The 19,183-nt window shown below is 40.0% G+C and overlaps 1 protein-coding gene across 1 annotated transcript in view; it reads left to right on the top strand.

The window, feature by feature from the left end:
- The first annotated feature begins 1,568 nt into the window (after nucleotides 1-1,568).
- The window catches only part of LOC116790886 (vitellogenin-1-like), a 43,255-nt gene continuing 25,640 nt past the window's right edge, over nucleotides 1,569-19,183 (top strand). The window contains exons 1-13 of the mRNA XM_032696384.1: nucleotides 1,569-1,608; nucleotides 1,909-1,929; nucleotides 2,159-2,310; nucleotides 4,727-4,978; nucleotides 7,159-7,320; nucleotides 7,988-8,139; nucleotides 10,795-10,945; nucleotides 11,045-11,202; nucleotides 11,306-11,471; nucleotides 12,517-12,639; nucleotides 14,217-14,435; nucleotides 16,507-16,724; nucleotides 16,810-16,907. Coding sequence (XP_032552275.1) covers nucleotides 1,569-1,608; nucleotides 1,909-1,929; nucleotides 2,159-2,310; nucleotides 4,727-4,978; nucleotides 7,159-7,320; nucleotides 7,988-8,139; nucleotides 10,795-10,945; nucleotides 11,045-11,202; nucleotides 11,306-11,471; nucleotides 12,517-12,639; nucleotides 14,217-14,435; nucleotides 16,507-16,724; nucleotides 16,810-16,907 — 1,912 coding nt within the window. The remainder of the gene's footprint in view (nucleotides 1,609-1,908; nucleotides 1,930-2,158; nucleotides 2,311-4,726; nucleotides 4,979-7,158; nucleotides 7,321-7,987; nucleotides 8,140-10,794; nucleotides 10,946-11,044; nucleotides 11,203-11,305; nucleotides 11,472-12,516; nucleotides 12,640-14,216; nucleotides 14,436-16,506; nucleotides 16,725-16,809; nucleotides 16,908-19,183) is intronic.

The raw sequence follows: 19,183 nt of genomic DNA on the forward strand, positions 1-19,183 counted from the left end.
TTTTTCACCATCTGAGCCCACACTGAACCAACAAGGCAATTATTAATCCCTTGTAATGGTTCATAGGTCTATGGTATATTTAAATATTTTACCAGACAGATTTCATTTCAGAGAAGGTCTGACTAGCCATCCAATTCTGTATCCTTCCCCTTTTGAAGGCAAGCTGAGATATTAAAATCCTCAAGGTTTCAGCAGTGAAGGAGCCCAAAGGAGACAGCCCTCACTTGCCTTGTGATGGAGCAGAGGGACCATGCAGCTGCATCCCTGGCTCCAGCTCAGGTGCCCTGGCACCACAATAATGAGCTCCATTATTCCTCACTCAGGTGGCATCGCTCCAAGAAAATGAAGTAATCATGTAAAGGGACTGTTTGATGGGGCCTGCAGCAAATATATCTTCAGGCCTGGTGGTGAAGACCTCAGGACCCCTTCTCAGGTTTCACCTTTCTCCTCCCTGATGAATAGTAGCATCAGAGAAAGCCTTGTTCTCCTCCTGGAGGACAAACTCTGGCTGCCTGCCTATGTGCAAGTGTGTTCTACCTTTCACAGCCTCAAGGAAATACCAGCTATGCATTCCTGAGCTCTCCTTCCTCCCCCCCCCCCCCCCCCCCAGTAACCCTTGTACCCAGGTGGGTTTTTACGTGATATTTAATTTACCATTTGACCAAAAGACAAGCTTAAATTCAACGTAAATGTTAAACACTTGCAAAAAAAATTTGTATAACTGAAGTTAGGGAGCAAACTCCCTATTGATGTAGTTTTGCTAAGGATTGATCTAAAATGGAAATTCTGGATACATCCTCCCAAGAGTGGCAGCAAAAGCCTCATGAGAACCCACTGAGAAGCACCCGATGCCCCCAACTCGCTGGGGTCCGTCTGGAAATGTAACTCACTTTTTATCAGGTTCTTCTTATAAACAAAGCAATTAATTTCTTCTTCTTTCTCTGTTTTCATAGCATAAACTTTCACTATTAGCCAGAAGCTGGTGTGGTGGTTGTACTCACAAGATTTGTCTTCCCTGGGTAACAAGATGTGTTTGCAAAGACAGATGTGGTAAATACTGTGGAAAGACAATTTCTCATCCCACGCCTATGAGCTGTAAGGTGTCTCGAGCCTAAATCTGTGCAACCAACCACAAATTCTCCTCTAAAAGTAGAGTTTCAATGTGGCAGAGCAAGATGTGTCTCCAAAGCTGTGACCCTTATCAAGAGTAAATTGTCAGGAGATTGAAGACACGGCTGGAGAAAAGCTAAATTATTTCAGTTGTGATGGAGGAACTGTGTTTACTTAACTTAAAATTTATTATTTTACTGTTTAACTACAATGTAGAGAAATGGGGAAAAAGCAGCAAACAAGATACATTGAAAATTTAATCTCTTTTTCACATTGAAATCAAGAGGTGATTTGGAGTTGTCAGCACACATGACCTCAGAAATGTTTATTTTTTGATTGATCAATATGCATTCTAAAACACACTTATTTGTCAAACTAACATGCCAAAAGAAACATGTGATATCACATGCCTTTATAAAAGAGAAACCCATCACATTCACCTTTACTTTGTCCCCATCATGAGGGGCTTGATATTAGCCCTGGTTTTAACCCTAGTGGGTAAGTAAATAACTTATTTACTTGGATGAATTTAAAAATAATATATTAAGGAAAAGGTTTCATAATCTAAATACAGTTCTCTGGCAAAACTTTGCTATAGAAAAATATATTTTATGACTTTTTTTGTTGTTTAGGGAAAAAAGAAGGCTTTTGGATGGTTCTGAAACAGAAGTTAATTAGAAAGGGTTATGCTATATGTACAAGATGAGATATAGCCCTTTATACTAAAATACATTAACATTTTGTGGTAGGTTTTCTTTTCCTTTGTCACTTCATTACTCTTTTTTTTTTCTCTTTCAGGGAGCCAGCATCTTAATTACCGTAAGTAATTTTCCTATCAGCTAATATAATTATAATGAGTGAAATTAAAAATAGAATCTGAAAAGTATATCAATGTTTAATATAGTTTTACAACAGCTAATTTTGTTCAGGTGCATTGCAAAAATGAACAAATTCATCTTTTTTTTTTTGTTCCATACACTCTAATAGAGGTGCTTTAATATGTTCTTTACAGTGTCTATAATATTTCATGGGAACCATTTCTTTACAGAACCCGATTTCAGTGAAAACAAGGTTTATACATTTGATTATGAAAGCACACTTCTCAGTGGACTTCCAGAGAAAGGACTTGCAAGAGCTGGAATAAGAATAAAAAGTAAAGTGGAAATTAGTGGTATTGGGCCAAAACTTTGTCTTATTAGGGTAAGAAAATGTGTTCAATTTGAAAGGTAAAATTCTCATCATACTTGACTTCTTTTTTTAAACTTTTGGGAAGTAATTAAGTTTCCTCGTGTGTTGTGCTTAGTCAGGGAGAATGTAACTGATACTGTTATTTTTTTATGCCCTAAATTCTATTTGCACTTTGCCAGGTAATTCTCAGCTCAAGCCAACCTTGGGCTGCAAGGATTTCTTCTACTTTGTGGTCAGGGAGACAATGGAATGTAATTTGAAATGCACAATAATTTATTACCGTATCAATCCAATTGTTCCAAACTGTACAGCCTAGGATTATTTAATCAGCTGATTTTGTAACCAGCAGACAAAAGGCTATAAAACATGTGACAGTAGTTGGATGTGATTCAATATTTAGCATAATTAATGTCATCTGGTAGCTTCTTTTACTGAAGGGTCCCAAGTGACATTCTTTGTCATCCTCAACCGTATATTTTTACTGCATGCTGAGTAATTACCAAGAGTTTTGACTATGTGACAAACACCTTTGCCTTTAACAGAAGCCTGTACATGCTTATAATGAGTGTATAGAAATGCACACTTCAACTTCTTTACACCAACTCCACTTAGTCTTCTGTACGTGGGGAAGAAAAATTATCTTTTTAAGAGATTTAATTTGGCAAATTGAAAACTGCAGGTTAAAAAAGACTGGTGAGTGTCTGATAAACGCTTGTAAATGCTGTAGCCTTCCAGCCTGAATTACCCTTCTGTTACTAGGTACTTTTATAAATCCAGATTACAATAGATCTAGATGGGAAGTGGATTTTTTTGAAAAAAAAACAAACAAAGAAACAAACAAGGAAATAAGAGCCACACGTGTGCAGTGGTGAGTAGAAGGCTTCCCTGGCAGAAAGGAGGCAGAAGCAGTCTTGTCTTCACCCCACATCCTCCCTCCTTCCTCCTGAAAAAGCTCTTGGTGTGCCAGGGTGAGTCTTAAACAAAAATTTACTCCTGTTCCCAAAAGCCTCCCAGCACAATTTCACTGCCTCTAGTATCTGTGTCAGAAATAAATACAGAAATAATTTCAGGCAAGAAAAAGAGAAAAAAAAAAAAAAGATATTTTGGGGACAAGTTTTAAGCTAAAGGTAATGGTAATGGTGCATTTATTCCCTTCTGCTACGGGAAAAGTTTATTTTGCTGCTGTTATATTTAAATTAGACAGTTTGGAGGGATGATTCAGGGAATTAAACTTTCATCTGCAGCCTCCTCGTTCACATTCAGCCCAAACAAAAAGCTGCACTCCCCGGGCAGTTTCCAGCTGACAATTTTTTCATCACAAACCTGCAAATAAGAACTGCCAACTGTGTTCAAACCTGAGCAGACAGTGTAAGTCCTGACTGGGCCCTGAGGGTTGGGGGAAAACTACCTGGCCCTGACCCTGCAGAGCAGTCCCAAACCTGCCCGTACGCAGAATGCCAGGAGCATGTCCGAGAGGCAGCACGAGGGATTTGCTCCATAACAGCCTCCCCTGTAAGCTTCAGTTACTGGGGTTGGCAGTGATCTCCACCAACAATAACAAAAATAAATATGAAAGCACAGTCTCCAGTGGTTTGCTGTGTGAGGGTTTAGTTTTGTGTGGCTTTTGGAGAAATTAATCCCGGTCTTGCGTCACATCGCCCGCCTGAGGTGTCAGAGAAAAGTCTCTTCAAATTGTCAAAACATATAGAAGGGAAGGGTCCTCTGAGAAACTAAGCTAAACATGCCTGTTCCCATGGGGTAGGAATTATTCCAGTTAAGCACAGTTTAGCACAACTTTCTACTTGCTTGGATGTGGTTGAGGCTGGGGCGTGAAGTGCAGAGCACGGTCGGAGCCAGTGCCTGAGTTCTACAGCAAAACATGTAGGGAATGACAATTTCTGTAATCTGCTGTCCACTGCTCAGACTAATTCTGACTATCTGGCTGGCCCAGCAGCCATGCTGTTATTAGTTTCAGACTGCTGCCTGCGCTCTGTGACCCCAGCGAGGGAAATGACAGAGTTCACAACAGGAGTTAATGATGCTTTATGCAACATTAACTTCCTCCTGCAATTTCCTGCAGACCTTCCATACTGCTTTTGCGTAGCAACCTGCTTCATGTGGCTCTTCTCTGGCTCATTTCTTCGTACAAGCCAAACTTTGGCAACGTGGGTTGTCTATGTAACAGAACAGAGTGCAGTGGCTGCAGAAGTATCACAGTCATTTGCATTGCTCTCTTTTCCGTATGGAAATAGGTGGATCAACTAGTTATGCTAAATTGCAGCTTCTAAGGTTTCCCTTTGAAGAGGCTTTGCATCACTTAGAAGTGTATTTTCGATGTGAGTAAAGCTCTAGATGCTTACGTGTATTGAGAAAAGAGTTGACTGGAAAAAAAATATTAAGGAGTAATTCCGTTCCCCCTTTGTTCCAGATTCACTCCATCGAAGCAGGAGAGTACAATGGGGTCTGGCCCACGAGCTCATTCTCTCGATCACTCAAACTGACCCAGGTGCTGACCGGGCAGCTCAGTAACCCCGTCAAGTTCGAGTACAGCAGTGGCCACGTTGGGAACGTCATGGCTCCCGATTCCATCTCGGACGATGGCCTGAACATCTACAGAGGGGTTATGAACGTGCTGGAGCTGAGCATAAAGAAGATGCAGCACTCCTACAGCTTACAGGAGGTGAGAATTTTGGTTTGGTCGCTGTGGTGGCTTTGTAAATAAATAAACCTTCTCTTCAGAGTCTTCTCACGCGTTTTCCGAATTCATCCTTGGCACAAATCTCACTAACAAGAAACACCAAAGCTTGGGAAATCGTGATTAAGTTGCTCTTATGGGACAGCTTTTGATGGAGATATATTTAAACAGGACAACAGAAGAGCAGATTTTTAACCCAGTTGATGAAAGTATTTCAGCAAATGCACTTGCAGTATTAAATCCTTAGAAAATCAGGGTTATTATTTAGAGAAAGTAAACTCCTGTGGAAGCTGAAGCCTACATAAAATGTGAATGCTGTATTAAAACAAGCTTAAACATACAGCTTAATAGTAAAGTGAAAATAACAGTAATTTGACTTTTTTCACCAATCTTATACACTTTAATCTCTTCTAGCTCCTCTTTTAGGAGGAAAACCGTGTATATGACATGACATTACTGTAATAGCTTTGGCAGTTGCAGTTGATGCTCTGTTGGAATTTCCACTGTTTTTCAGGTTTTAATATATTAGTCCAGGTAAATCATCTGATATTGCTGTTCACCACAGAAATTGCAATGTGTTTAGTTTTTGTGAAACCATATTTGCATTGATTAGAACACACTCGATTCAGAGATCAGCAAAAACCTTGAAATTATTATACTTTCATGTTATTTTTTATTGAAAATATAGACCAGAGTAACTTTAATTTTCTTAAAATTTATTTTTATGTAAGTAGAGTTGTTTCTGGGAAAGGAACTACGTGATTTAATAGTTTCACACCATTTGTTTTACATAAAAATCCGTGTGGTGGAGTTGCATATTCTGCATCACTATTTTCCTCAAATCTAATTTCACATCTTAATTCTTTCTAATTCAGTTAGCAGTATGTCCAATTCTCTCTGCTAGGCAACAGATGTGACTCTACCTCCTAGAATTATTTCCAAGTTTCCTTTGCTTTTCTCAGAGAGCAAATGATTAATGAGCTTTGGCATCCTTGCTTGACAATCTTGAGTCACCCTGTAAAGGAAGATAAGAGTTGTTAGTTCCAAAATCTGAGCTGCAGAGAGGTTTAAAGGACTAAGATGGGAAAGTCTGCATCCCATCCTGGGGTTGCAGGGTGAGGATATCTGAGCTGGCCATGAGCTGCACACAGCCAGAAAGTCCAGATGGACAGGAGTCTAATTCCTCCCACTGAACTCTCCGAGCAGGACGTTCCCATTTAAAGCCTGGATATCTCTACCTTACCCTGCAGTCTGCAGAGGAGCCCCACACCTGTGTTTGCAGAGGACAAGTCTTTCAGAAAGCTTGGGCAATTCTTATTTCTAGCCCTTTCCAAAGCCACAGTGTCACCAGGAATTCTGTTAAGCTAAAGATGAAGTGGGTATGTCTTGCCTCCCAACCACCACATGACTGTTTTACTGTTCTGACATAGCCCAGAGCTGCTCTCTGCACTGGCTATGCTATAAATAACAGTGAAAAACAAAATCATGAAAATAACTCTTCCTCCTAAAATGCAATCAAATATTTTTCCTCTCCAAAAAATCTCACTGACTGAGGAGATTTAAGAGCTCTTATAAATGTATACGCTCAAAATATTATTGAAGAGCTCAGCTAAAACTGCAAACTCAAGAAAAGCCACAATCAAAACTCTGTTATCCTGAAATTCTTTTTAATTATTGCTGTTCGTGTTGTGACAGATCATCTGATATTGCAAGGCTCGTTCCATAGGCATTTATAAGCTGTCTATAAAAGCAAGTTTTAAGGGCAGAATGTCATCTCCAACCTTGAAAGACTTTGCTGTTGAAATGTCATTCTGACTGATCAAATTATTTTGACACTTTTTGTTAATATTCCTCAAATCTTATTTCATAATCAACAGCTCTAACTGAAAATTGCTACTGCCTTTTCCCGAGGCTCCAAGTGAAACTTTGGGAATTTTAGTTCTCTCAGTGCAACTCTGATTTGGCTCACTGGAAACCTGTACATGTAAAAAAGAGATGAAAGTAATCATCACCCCAATTTTGCTTCTGGAGAGTATAATAAAAAAAAGAAGAGTTCATTTCCATTGGTAATTTTGACAACACAGAATTAAACAGGAAATTTCATATGGTGAGTTGAAGCTTTGCATAAAAGTGAACTTCTCTGATCCTCTTCTCATTTTTGCTAGGCTGGGATTGGAGGTATTTGCAACACAACGTATGCAATTCAGGAAAACAAGAGGGCAAACCTACTCTATGTGACCAAATCCAAGGACCTGAACAGCTGTGAGGAGAAAGTTCAGATTGTCACAGGTTCAGCAAACACTCAGCCATGCCAGGCTTGCCAGAAGGTAAATTAGAGAGGTGTTATGTATATGTGTTTCATATTCTTATGCTGAGCACCATTTGGTATCTGTTGCTTTGAAACACTCGAAATGAGGGAAGGGTCAGGACTGCTGTATCCAGTAGTCAGAATTTTCTTTCTGTCTGAAAATCAGCCTACAGAGAAGTAGAGGTCTGTGCTGCAGGCTGTCATGCAGGCACACTTCGACCAGCTCAAACTAGCTGCCTTGGAAACCATTAATTATCAGCATGAGTTAATTCACCTATTCTGGCGAGTAAAAAAATAGCCACGATGTCCACTTTCTGCTGTTCAAGACAGGTACTGCTGCATTTTATTGCAATCCTCTCTTTGAAATAAGAAATTGTGTGGTTTATGCAGCTGCTCTCCTCAGAAAATGTGTCTCCTCCTCGAGGGAATGACCAATTACTTCTATTTGGGAAAAAGGAAAAAACAGCTAACACTTCTTAGCAGTAAAAGTAATGGAGCCAGGCAGCATGTCTGACCTCTCCCGTGGAAGTGAGTGCACAGAATTCACATCAACTGCTCTTATGGCCAATAAACAAAACAGCCCTGGAAAACAAGTGGGTGATGTAATAGCTCCTAGTCACAGAATTCAGAAGTTCAATGACTTTTTGTTTTCTTTGTTTCTTTGCGCTTTTTTTCGTATTTTAAAGAGAAACAAGAATTCCCGGGCGACCGCTACTTACAATTACAAAATTAAATATACACGCAGTGAAGCTGTAATTACACAAGCTGATGTCGAGGAAATCCATCAGTTTGCACCCTTCAATGAGATAACAGGAGGAAATGCTATAGTACAAGCAAGGTACTGTACATATGCCTTTAATTCAGCAACTAACTCAGTGACTCCATAATCCGGTCAAATTCCATAAGTGAAATAAATCCTTTGCTTCCACAGCCCATTGTTTGCCAGTATTTAATTACATAAAATCCCAAACAGTTCATAAAAACAACCTTCACTGTTAGTTGTAAATCTGAAGCGTGTACATCACTATCTAAATTTTGTTAGCTAAACTTGGCAGGGTTTGACTATTTTATTTCTCGGGGATATTTGATTTATGTCATAAAAGCCAAAACAAATGCAATTCCATCTGAAAAATTGTGAACTAATATATTTGAAGTAAAATACTTTGAAAGACAGTTACTCACAGAAAGAGAGTTCCCTGGAAAATAATAATGCTGTAAGAGACCCTTAGAGACTAGTTCACAAGAAACCTAGATAGGACTTTGTATTCCTAAATACACTGGGCTGCTTACAAATCTCCCATCAAAACTGTTTCTAAATAGGAAATTGGGTTTTATTGCAGAGCAATTGGGCACAAGGCATGTAAAATGCATTTGCTTTTCCACAACAAGTTTTGCATATTTCTTTAACAATATTGGGGGAAAACAAAGATGTGACTGCGTAAGAAATTATGCCTCTGCTCGCCATTAGCTTTTGCACACAAACTCTCAGTGTTTGAAAGTGATTTCATCTATCAAAATCATCTATTGAAAAACTTTTTAGCTACCTAGTTAATTATGGGCTCTGTATACAGGAGTGCCCTGTTGAAGGGAGAGGCTTTTTGCATGAAGGTAGCTGTGCAGAAATAATACCTCAACCCCCCTTATGCTGCAACCTTGCATTGCTGCATTAGCTCCTGCAAGAATCTATTGGTATAATATACAGTTTTGGAAACTGCAGCATCAGAAAATTCATGTCAATAATTCACCAATTAACTTCATTTGTGTAACGAACGTGCTCAATTTGGCTAATCAAAAAGAAACAAAAACAAAACCAGAACATTAAAGGTGAAAGTGACTTTACTACCCCTATGCAATCAAAGTGTAGATTTGATTGCAGTGCTTTTATCAAATTATAGATTGTTGTGAGTCAGAATCAGTCTGGAGACAATGGACTTAGGGTGTTTTACGTTCTCCTGCAGAGACTGTCTTCTGCAAAGAAGTTGTTCTTCCTCAGCCCTCAGAAGGGTAGTGCCTCTACCTTTCCCATTTTCTCTGGATTTTTAGCGTTGCCCAGCAGAAGGGGACAAATATAAGATAGCTGGGAAGATGTGGATATCTCACTCGAGTCTTTAGAAGTTATTTCTACAATACACTCTCTGTTTAAAAAAAAAAAGAAAAATCTATCAAGGACTTAAAACACCCAGAGCTGAGTTTTCTGACCTGTTCAGCATAAGATTCTTGCAGCACCTCTCAAAGCCAAGAGAGGTTTTACTGGGTTTTCACCTTTTTAATCCTATCTTTAGTATTCATTTGCTCTTCTCTTCAGAGTATATTTTCCCATCTATTCTAGGCAGATATATCTCTTCCCAAAACAAGGACGATGAAGATATAATAGATTCATCATGATCTGGAAGGGATTAAATCTGTCCAAGTGTACCTGATTTTCTGATTTCTGACCCAAACGCCATTTCAATAATATTGTATAAAATTTCAAGAGAGAACAAATCTCTGCTGATTCTGTAGTGGTTTCTATTCACATTCCAGTAGCTTGTCTGCAAAGCAGTTATGCACTATTTCTGCAGCAGTTCTCTGCAATCCATATGGAAGGAGTGAATAGAAATGCTGCAGAAGATCATAGAGATTTCAAAATAAACACGCCAATTTTCTACGGAGATTTTGAGGTACTGAGTAGCACAGGAATATTGCTTTTGAAATGTTTTCAATTGTTCACCACAAATGCCTAACTTTATTATGGTGTCCTAAATGGCCCATTTTAAGCATAATTGGTGGGATAGCTCACGTCTGGCTGAAAATGTAGCAAAGATAGCAAATGTTTACAAAGATAGTCTCTCATTGGAATTATTCTTAATAACAAAGGATGATGGTTGGTTGCTTCTTGAAAAGTTTCCAAAAGCTTCAGTACTGTTCCAAAGACTAATCCTGAATTTATCTGGCCCTTTTTGTTTGGTAAATCCAATTTGAGACTTCATAAGAACCTTTTTTTGCAGTTCCCAGGATATTCAGCTTACCAGACAAAATGGGGAGGGCAAGTAAAACATTTCAATTCCTTTTGAGTCTTCCAGGAGACACAGGCATGTAACAGCTTTTATGAACTTCTTAAAAGGTTTAAATTAAATGATAACTAATGAACAAGTTTCCCATCTGTGTTTTTCTATAATCCTTAATTTACTCCTTAAGACACAACACAACACACAGTTCCTGCAGCTTCTCACCTCCTTCTTCTTCCTTAAGTTCTCAAGCCAGGTTATTCCCAATGGCAGGTAAAGGCTGGCTCTGATCTGAGCCCTGCTGTGCAAGTGCACACCTTCTCAGAGTGCAGTTCTGAGCATCGTGTCCAAATGCATCTGTTTGTAAATATCTTTTCCCCTCGATAACAAAACCCTTCTGAAACAATTGTAGCTGCACTGTAATGCAGGGAGACAGAATTATTGAGGTTTTTTTAGTTTGTACCCTGCATCTTGTGATGTTTTCTTCCTGGGGTTCTCCATTCCAGGCAGAAACTTACTCTCACTGATGTGCAGAAGCAGAGGGCAGAGGTCCCACCAAAGGAATATCAGAATCGTGGGTCACTTCGGTATGAGTTTGGCAGTGAATTGCTTCAGCTTCCTGTCCACTTATTCAAAATAAAAGACGTGGAAAGCCAGGTAAAGTTCAGGCACTGGGCAGACTCTCTGTTGGACACTGCAGTCTATGCATGCGGGACACGATGCGTGTGAGCTTCCTGCATTTTCATCTTCCTGCAGATAGAGGAAAGCCTGCAGGACCTAGTAGAGGCCACCTCTGACCAGCTTCCCAGTGATGCACCAGCAAAAGCCCTCAAGCTCATGCACCTCTTTCGTGCAGCAAACGAGGAGGATTACGAGTCGGTGTGGAAGCAGTTCTCCGGTCGGCCAGCGTACAGGTACGAGCATTAAAGGCAGTGCTTCTGCTGCTGAGAAACTCTGTTGGAGACCCTTATGCTCAGAGGCAGACCTGGAAAATGCTCCTTGCCCTTCCCATTGCAGGCGCTACATTCTGGACATAATCCCCGCGGTGTCCAGTCACCGTTCACTCCGGTTCCTGCGGCGCAGGATGGAAAGGCAGGAGCTCTCCAGCTGGGAAGCGGCTCAGACACTGCTGGTGGCTCTGCACTCCAGCACACCAACCCAGGACGTGATGGAGGAAGCAACAGTAGGGTTCTCTAAACACTCTCAAATCACTCTTGGCTGATTCCAGCATCTGTTGTATTTATTCCTTTGACGAGATGTTAAAAGCTTTGAAAATATGAAGGTTTTATGTCCTCTGGTGAGGCTGAAAGGACTTTGTTTCCTGACTGCCTTAAGGGGAAGAGAATGCAAATCAAAAGGGCAAAAATGAGTCCACAATGAAACAGGAAAGAAAATAAAATACCCCTCAGGGACAAAGGTTATTGCTGCAAACAGTGGTTTCTAGTCTTCCTTTTTCCAAATGTACTTCATAGTTACATCAGATTAGATCTCTGACTGTCTGCAAAGACAAGGGAGCAAGAAATATGTATTTGTTATATCCATGTATTTGTCCTGATTGACCTAGAAGGATGGGTATGAATTTGAGATCTATCCAGATCAAGGCAATTATGCCAACATGAAGGCCACGTAGAAGAAAGTCCAATTATTTTTACAATTTTTTCTTTATCTGCAGGGTTTAATTCCAGCCTCAGATGCAAGAACTTGTTTCTGCCTGCCCTAGGTAGAGACAACATACCTCAGACTAGAGGTTTGCTCTCAATGAAAGCCTGAGCAGAGATGCTCTGCTTCCCACACAGGAAAGCAGTGGGACTTACAGCTGACAGCTCTTACATTTGTATTCCTGTCTGCCCAAAATACTGAGGTCCCTTCCCAAGGAGTCTCCACTGTGTTGTACCTATAGCTGAGGCAATCACAAAACCTGACGGGTGTTGCTAGGATAATGTGTGTTTTTCCATTCCATAACTGGGTGATTTCCTTCCTTTGGATTATAGCCCATGCCAAATTTAAATCTGAAATGCTATAAAAGCAACAGATCTGCCTTCCAGATGTTACTCAGAATTACTTTACAATTGTGTTGTCCAGTACAGTGCTATCCACTGATTAACTGAAAATCCACCAATACAAAAATATCAAAAGCCTGGGTTTGTCTTGCGTTGGGCGGAAAGGTATTTTTTTAACACTGTTTCTTTTCATTAATGGTTGGTAACGAGCCGCTGCTTTCTCCCCAGCTCATTGTCAGAAAACACTGCCCACGCTCCAGCACTGTGCTGGGGAAGGTTTGCCACCTCAGCTACGCGTCGCTGTGCCACAAACAGTGCTCTTCAGCAGACTCCTGCTCCGAGTGTCTCCAGGTAATCACGTCATTATTTATCACTCAAAAGAAAAATTAAGCCCCGAGTTCTTTCTTCGTTGTTCAGAAAGCTGTATTTCACTTCACTACGGAGCTTCCTTTGGGGAAAGGAACCCCAGTTGGTTAAATACAGCGTTTTTATCTTTAGATTAGCACACGAAAGCGAGGGAGAGGAAGAAGCTTATAATTCATAACACTTTCTATCCGAGTATCTCCGAGTGCTTTATTGCCAATTATTAATGAAGTCCCATGGCATTGCTCAAAAACACTTTAAATATAGGTACTTATCTATACTTATAAATCAACTAAGTGACACAAAAGCCCAGGTTTTTCCTGAAGTCATGTATCCCATCCATTCCTGAGCCAGAAGCAGAGCCCAGTCATCCACACAGGCCGTAAGCTCTTCATGAGAGTAACACCCTCACTGTTCTGCACTGCTTTTAATCAGCAGGCCTCAAAACAATTTCAGGAGCCATTAAGTAGCATTTCCCAGTTCTAAAAATGCATGTCATGGTTTACAGAGGCCAATCCCTCATCCAGAAACAGAGAAGGAAAGAGGGAGAGGTGTTTTCAGCCTTTGGTGCTGGTCAGTTCACCATCCCCAGTATGAGCAGGGTGTTCCAAATACACTGTGTGCTTGACATGATTGTTTTTCCTGTAGCACACAGGCATGGCCAGCATTCCTACACAGGTCTCATGTGTTACAATTGCCACCAATGCTCTTGAGCTAATTAAATCTGAGAAGCCCTGTGTCAGAGAGTGAAAATTCTTTCCCAAAGCAAATGACTTGTACAGGCTTATTCAATGCATTTCAAATGTCCGTGCATTTAATTAGTGATATCAGTAGGCTGTTTCTGCACCGTTAGAGGGATTTCAAATGTGTTATTTTAAACTACAGAAACCGTATTGAAATTATTCTCTAACATCTCTGTTTCTTTTTTAGAACCACTTGTTAGTGTTAAAAACAGATATCTAATAGGATTTAGTTCTTTTCTCTTATTCAGCCTTCAGACAACTACCTCTAATCTTGACACGCTAATGCAAGTGTGATCCAGTTGCTTATAACAAAGGCTGTAAAATGACCTGATTTTTTGGCAATGATCTCATTTGCCACCTGCTAATCCACCTCTAAAAAGAGGCTGACATAGGTGGTTAAGGGCAAGACCACCAGCCATATCTTCAGGAATCTTATTTAAGGGTCTAAAGGTTTAACTGTACCTGTATTTTTGCACCTGTCTTCAACCATGAGACAGAGATGTTCAAGCAGAACTATTTCAAGGTTCCCATCTTGCCCTGAAAGCAGTGGGAACTCGCTCCCAGCCATTATTTTTGCCTTTAAAAATCTTACTTGGTAACTTTAAGGCATAGTGATGAAGAAACTGTTCATTGCAGCTTTCTTGGCTACACTTGTTCTATGAATAAAATGTTCTATTCATGAGGACAAAAAAGAATTTGAAAATATTTAAAATAAATGAATTGGACAAACTGACATTATGAGAGTCTAACCACAGAATAGGCCGGGGGATGGAATAGAGATAAGAGCTGGAATTGAACTCAACAGAATTTTTCTTTTTTCAGCTTCTTCACAGTTTTGCAGGAGAGGCATTGAGCAAGTCTAGCACAGAAGAAATTTCCCTGGCTCTGAAAGCCCTTGGGAATGTAGGACATCCAGCCAGCATCAAACACATCAAGAAGTTTTTGCCAGGATATGCAGCTGGTGCCTCAGATTTGCCACTCAAGGTCCATGCAACTGCTGTGATGGCCCTGAAAAACATAGGCCTGAAAGACCCAAAAATGGTAAGGAAACAAAGATGCCTCCTTTGCTCTTGCAGCTTGCACTTGCAAGGCTGCTAATAGATCATGGGTGATGAGGGGAAAACAGATTTTTTTTTTCTCAAAAACATCACAATTTATTTCTTTTAAGTACTTAGCCATTCCTTAGCTGGCATGTCTTATTTCTTTTGACATTAACCTCCATTATTTCAGACTGCAACAAAAATCCCATTAAAAGGATACATTCATTGTTGTTGAAGAGAGATCAGTATTTCCACTGCAAACATTTGGTTTCCAAGGACATTAAACAGAAAACTAAATTATTGACCCAAATGTGTTTAGCGCTACTTCACCTTTGGTGTGTGAGAGAACCACAGAACAAGGTTTTCAGAGAATCAACATTTAATGCCAAGTGTCACATCTGATTGTAATTCAAGACCAGGTCTTATTGTAAATAGATACTAGGGGTTTGCATCCTAATTACAAATTTACAGACATTGTGTGCGCTTAAGTCATAAACAGAGCATTTACTAAATGTGACTTTTGTCTCTGACTGAGATAATTATTAGATCTCACATACAATGGCTACACCAGCATGCTCTGCTCCACCACAGATATCACTTTACAATCATTTTCACCTTAAAGCAATTTGCCTATAAAAGGAAACCTTTTCAAGGTTTTCAAGACTTTTTTTTCCCCTGATGTCGGAATTTTTTGTTTTATATACATCAATTCTTAATATAAAAAGTAAAATAAAAGCTTTCATTAACTATCCACCTACTAATCTGTATCAGTTTTTCCATTATACTCATTTTTTTTGCACGTGACTCCCAGTTTGAGTGCACGTATTGATTCTTGGACAATGGTGTGCCAGGGTATGCTTTTAAGCAAAAGAATAAAGAAACAATTTACTAGAGTGCAGGAGCTGGATGGGGAAAAGCAGAGGGGGAGGAGGGAATAGCAAGGGTAGGAGTTCGGGTATTTGTTGGGGAAGGAAAAAAAGCCAATTTGGTGTTTGAAAACAACACTGTGTCTCTGATTGCTCTTTGGCCTGGCTTTCCATGTGTGACCCAAAACACTCTTTAGTTCCATTTTCTATGCATTTTCTTTGGAGAAATTTGATCTGGAATGAGTTAATGATTGCGACCACTTTTTTCATTGTTCAAAAAACAGTTTAATGCCTGGTTTGCAGGTAGGTGTTCATCCATATTTGCATTAAACAGACTTAATTCATGGCCTGTCTTTTTTATTGTTTAATTTGAGAAAACAGTTGCATTTAGGAAGAGGCTACTGCCTCTTTTATTTTGTCACCTCTTTTATGTTGGTCTTTGGTATTCAACATATTCAAATTAATAAAACCAGTCAGGGTCTTTCCAAATTTTAAGTTTCCTGGCACACTCTTCCCTCCAGTGCAGAGACGTGCACTCTCCCAGGCAGGACAGGGCTGTGCAGAGGGGTTGCCAGAATAGTGGCACACCATCCACATCCATTTCAAAGTTATGGCTTTGGTGCCACTCATGGAAATTGCAAAGGTTCCAGTACAAAATTAGTCTTGGTGCTGAATATTGCTGAGGTCAAACACATTGGTCACAAGTACTACTGTGGAAACTACATCTATTGCATAAAATTTTGGTTTAAGCTGCCTACACAGCATAGAGATTTTTGGTAATAAATTGGGGGTTACTTGTTTCATTTCTATTCTGTTATTCAGCAGAAAGGGCCCAGATTAAGATCAAATTATTAGAAGTAAGTCATAGCTTTGTGAGTAGGGATAAGTGAAATCACTTCTCAGGTGTGTAATGGGTTACTGAAATCTCCTTTACATAGTGGGGGGTAGTTCAAAAAGTGATGATAGCCCTGATGTAGAAGTTACCCAGTGAAGTTCCTTGGCTTTGATTGTCTAGGAAGTGAGACTAGATTACCATAATGTCCCTTCCAACCCTCGGACTGTGAAACCAGGAACAGTGTTGCCATAATAATTAAATAATACAAATTTTTACTGTGCCAGTGGTGAACAGATCATTCACTGCTGTTGAATGGTTATTAGCAGAACGTTCAAACACACAGTAAAATTGAATATACCTATTTTTTTCAGGTCCAGGCCATTACCCTTGAGCTTTTCCTGAATCACAAAATTCACCCTCGGGTCCGAATGCTGGCTGCAGTGGTTCTGCTTGAAACCAAGCCAGGTCTCCCAATAGTGATGACATTAGCTGATGCTGTGCTGAAGGAACCCAGCATGCAAGTGGCAAGTTTCATCTACTCACACTTGAGGGCCCTGGGCAGAAGCACATCTCCAGATCTCCAAGTGATGTAAGGAAAATCTGGATCCCTTTCCTGGCAGAAAAACTTGTTGCAAACTAATCGACGTGTTAATGTGCTCACCCAACTTTTTCAGGGCTTCTGCCTGCAGAATGGCCATCAGAGCCTTAAGTCCCAAATTCGACAGGTCTGGATATCAGTTCAGCAAGGTTTTCCGCTTCAGTGTCTTTAAAGGTAAGATTCAGGAGGTTTTGTAGAGAAACATATACTGGGGAATGTGTGGAAAAAAAAAATTGTACAGTATGAGAACCCAATTTTCCTAGCCAGCTGTTAGCTGCACATTGTTCCTCTGTATTCTCCTATGTTTAGTGGGAAAAAAAACAAAACAAAATGAGACTGTCAGGCTCTCCATTTGGAGAGTGTTTAGGTCCCTGTGTGGTTTGCATTGTACACTGCCAGCATGAAATTACCACGGGGCTTGTGGGGCTCTAACCCTCTGTTTTCATTAGTCTGGGAGGCACATGCTCCTGTAGCAAATGCTGTAGTCTCAGTGGTGCTTAACAATTTCATACCATTGTTCAACACCAAACAAACAGAAGGGACCTAAATTACTGCTGAAGTGGATTAATTTCTACTGGTGTTGAACACCTACAGCTCCTGCTGAATTCAAATGTGATGCTAAGTATTCTTCACCCCAACAGCTGTGCCCAGCAAAACAGAAAACTCTGAAAACATTTACATGTGACAATTCATTGCACCCATGAGCAGCTACCACAGGCTTGTCATCTAAAGATCTTTCTTGCATCTTCCTACCAGGATTCTTTGTTGGAATGGGCAGATCCATGCACAGGATCTCGAGACTGACCAGTCACATCAAAGGGAGTAGCACATAAAAATGCAGTCAAAGCAGGGAGGACCAGATTAGAAGACAGGTCCTGATGGGCAAAATTGTAGCTGTTGTTATTTTCCATATATGTTATTTTTCTCAGTAGGTTTTTTAAGCAACTGCCCTACGTAAATGGCCATGGCAACTTCATGATTGGGCATATGTAGCTGGCAGAGTAGGGAGATTATATCTCCAAACACAGTCTCCTTATACATGCTTTTTATCTATCAGGAGTTGGATGGTTTTAGCACTATTGTTATTCACTAGTACATGATAACATTTTTTTCAAAGTAATCAGTATCAGACTCTGAAATATCTGAAATCCACTGTCTGAGTGTACAAGTACTTCTGCCTTCTTTTTTGAGGTAGGGATGTGGTTTGAAGGACTTTTGTAGATCTTATTAGTGTCCTGTCCCAGTTTTGTGGGTTTTACATGACCATTTAATCTGCTCCATAACAGAAATAAATGTAACACATACAGCAACAATCACAATAATATACTATACACTGCTTGCTGCCTCAGTGATGGAGACAGAGAGTGCCCAAAGAAATACAGTCACTAATACATGTGAATGAACGTGAACTTTTGTGCTATTTAAAACGCATTTAGGGATAGATACATTTTTCTATTAATTTGCAGATGTGTTTCTTGGTTTAGGCACTTGTTTTGCCTTCCTATCTTTGCTTTTAAAGTTAAGCTGTTTTGAATTTTCACACAGTGAGAAAGAAGGGTGCAGTATGCATGAGGGATGCTGGTAAGGGGCTATGTGAAATGGAATCTTTTATTCTGGCTGTAGCCTGGAAATGCAGCACATCAGGGAATTGCTGCTACTTCCCAGTGAAGAACACTGTCAGAAATTTGGTTCCAGTCTAAACCTCTCATCCTTGAAGAACAAAGAACAAGCTCCTTTCCTCACACATGCTAGTCTGAGAGTTGGATAACTCAGCTAAATTAAGTCAATCTCTTCCTACACCGGCATGGAAAGAGGATCCATCCTCCAGCTTTCTGATTTGATTTGTCACCACCAGGCACAGGTGCAATGTGTCTCACTGAGTCCATCCTGGAGGAGTTACCATAGTGACAGCTCTAATGCAGTACCTGTTTCCTTGATAAAAACAAAACTCTGCCCTCAGCACCGCAGATCTTTGTGGTGCTCGATGCTGAATATTTAATGACAGGCAATAGTGTCAGCTGAATCTATCTCTAATCTGGGATCTGTCACACATGGCCACCACAAATGGTGCTTTGTGCTCCACACACTGCTCCTGAAATCTTAGAGGTGTCACAGGTTCTACTCCATGTGAGGACTGAGAGAACCTGACTCTCAGATTCATATAATTAATATGTGTATTAATGTTAATAGGTACCAAAGACTGCTTTCTCTGATCACTAATTTTTCTTTCCCTCATCTTTGGGGCAAGGCATTTAGTCAGATCTATGCAGGTGTCATCACACTGTCACAGTAAAGTGGCAAATATTTTCTTAGAGCATTAGCACTTTGTAAAGCCTGAGGTATGGAAAATATTCCTGCTCTCTTCAAGTTAATGAATTCTATATAATCATTCAATCATTTATAAGCAACATTTCTTGTTAAGTATCAGGAAGTACCACAGAGTTTTTAAC

The sequence above is a fragment of the Chiroxiphia lanceolata genome, chromosome 9 (assembly GCF_009829145.1).
Source record: "Chiroxiphia lanceolata isolate bChiLan1 chromosome 9, bChiLan1.pri, whole genome shotgun sequence".
Taxonomy (NCBI): Eukaryota; Metazoa; Chordata; class Aves; order Passeriformes; family Pipridae; genus Chiroxiphia; species Chiroxiphia lanceolata.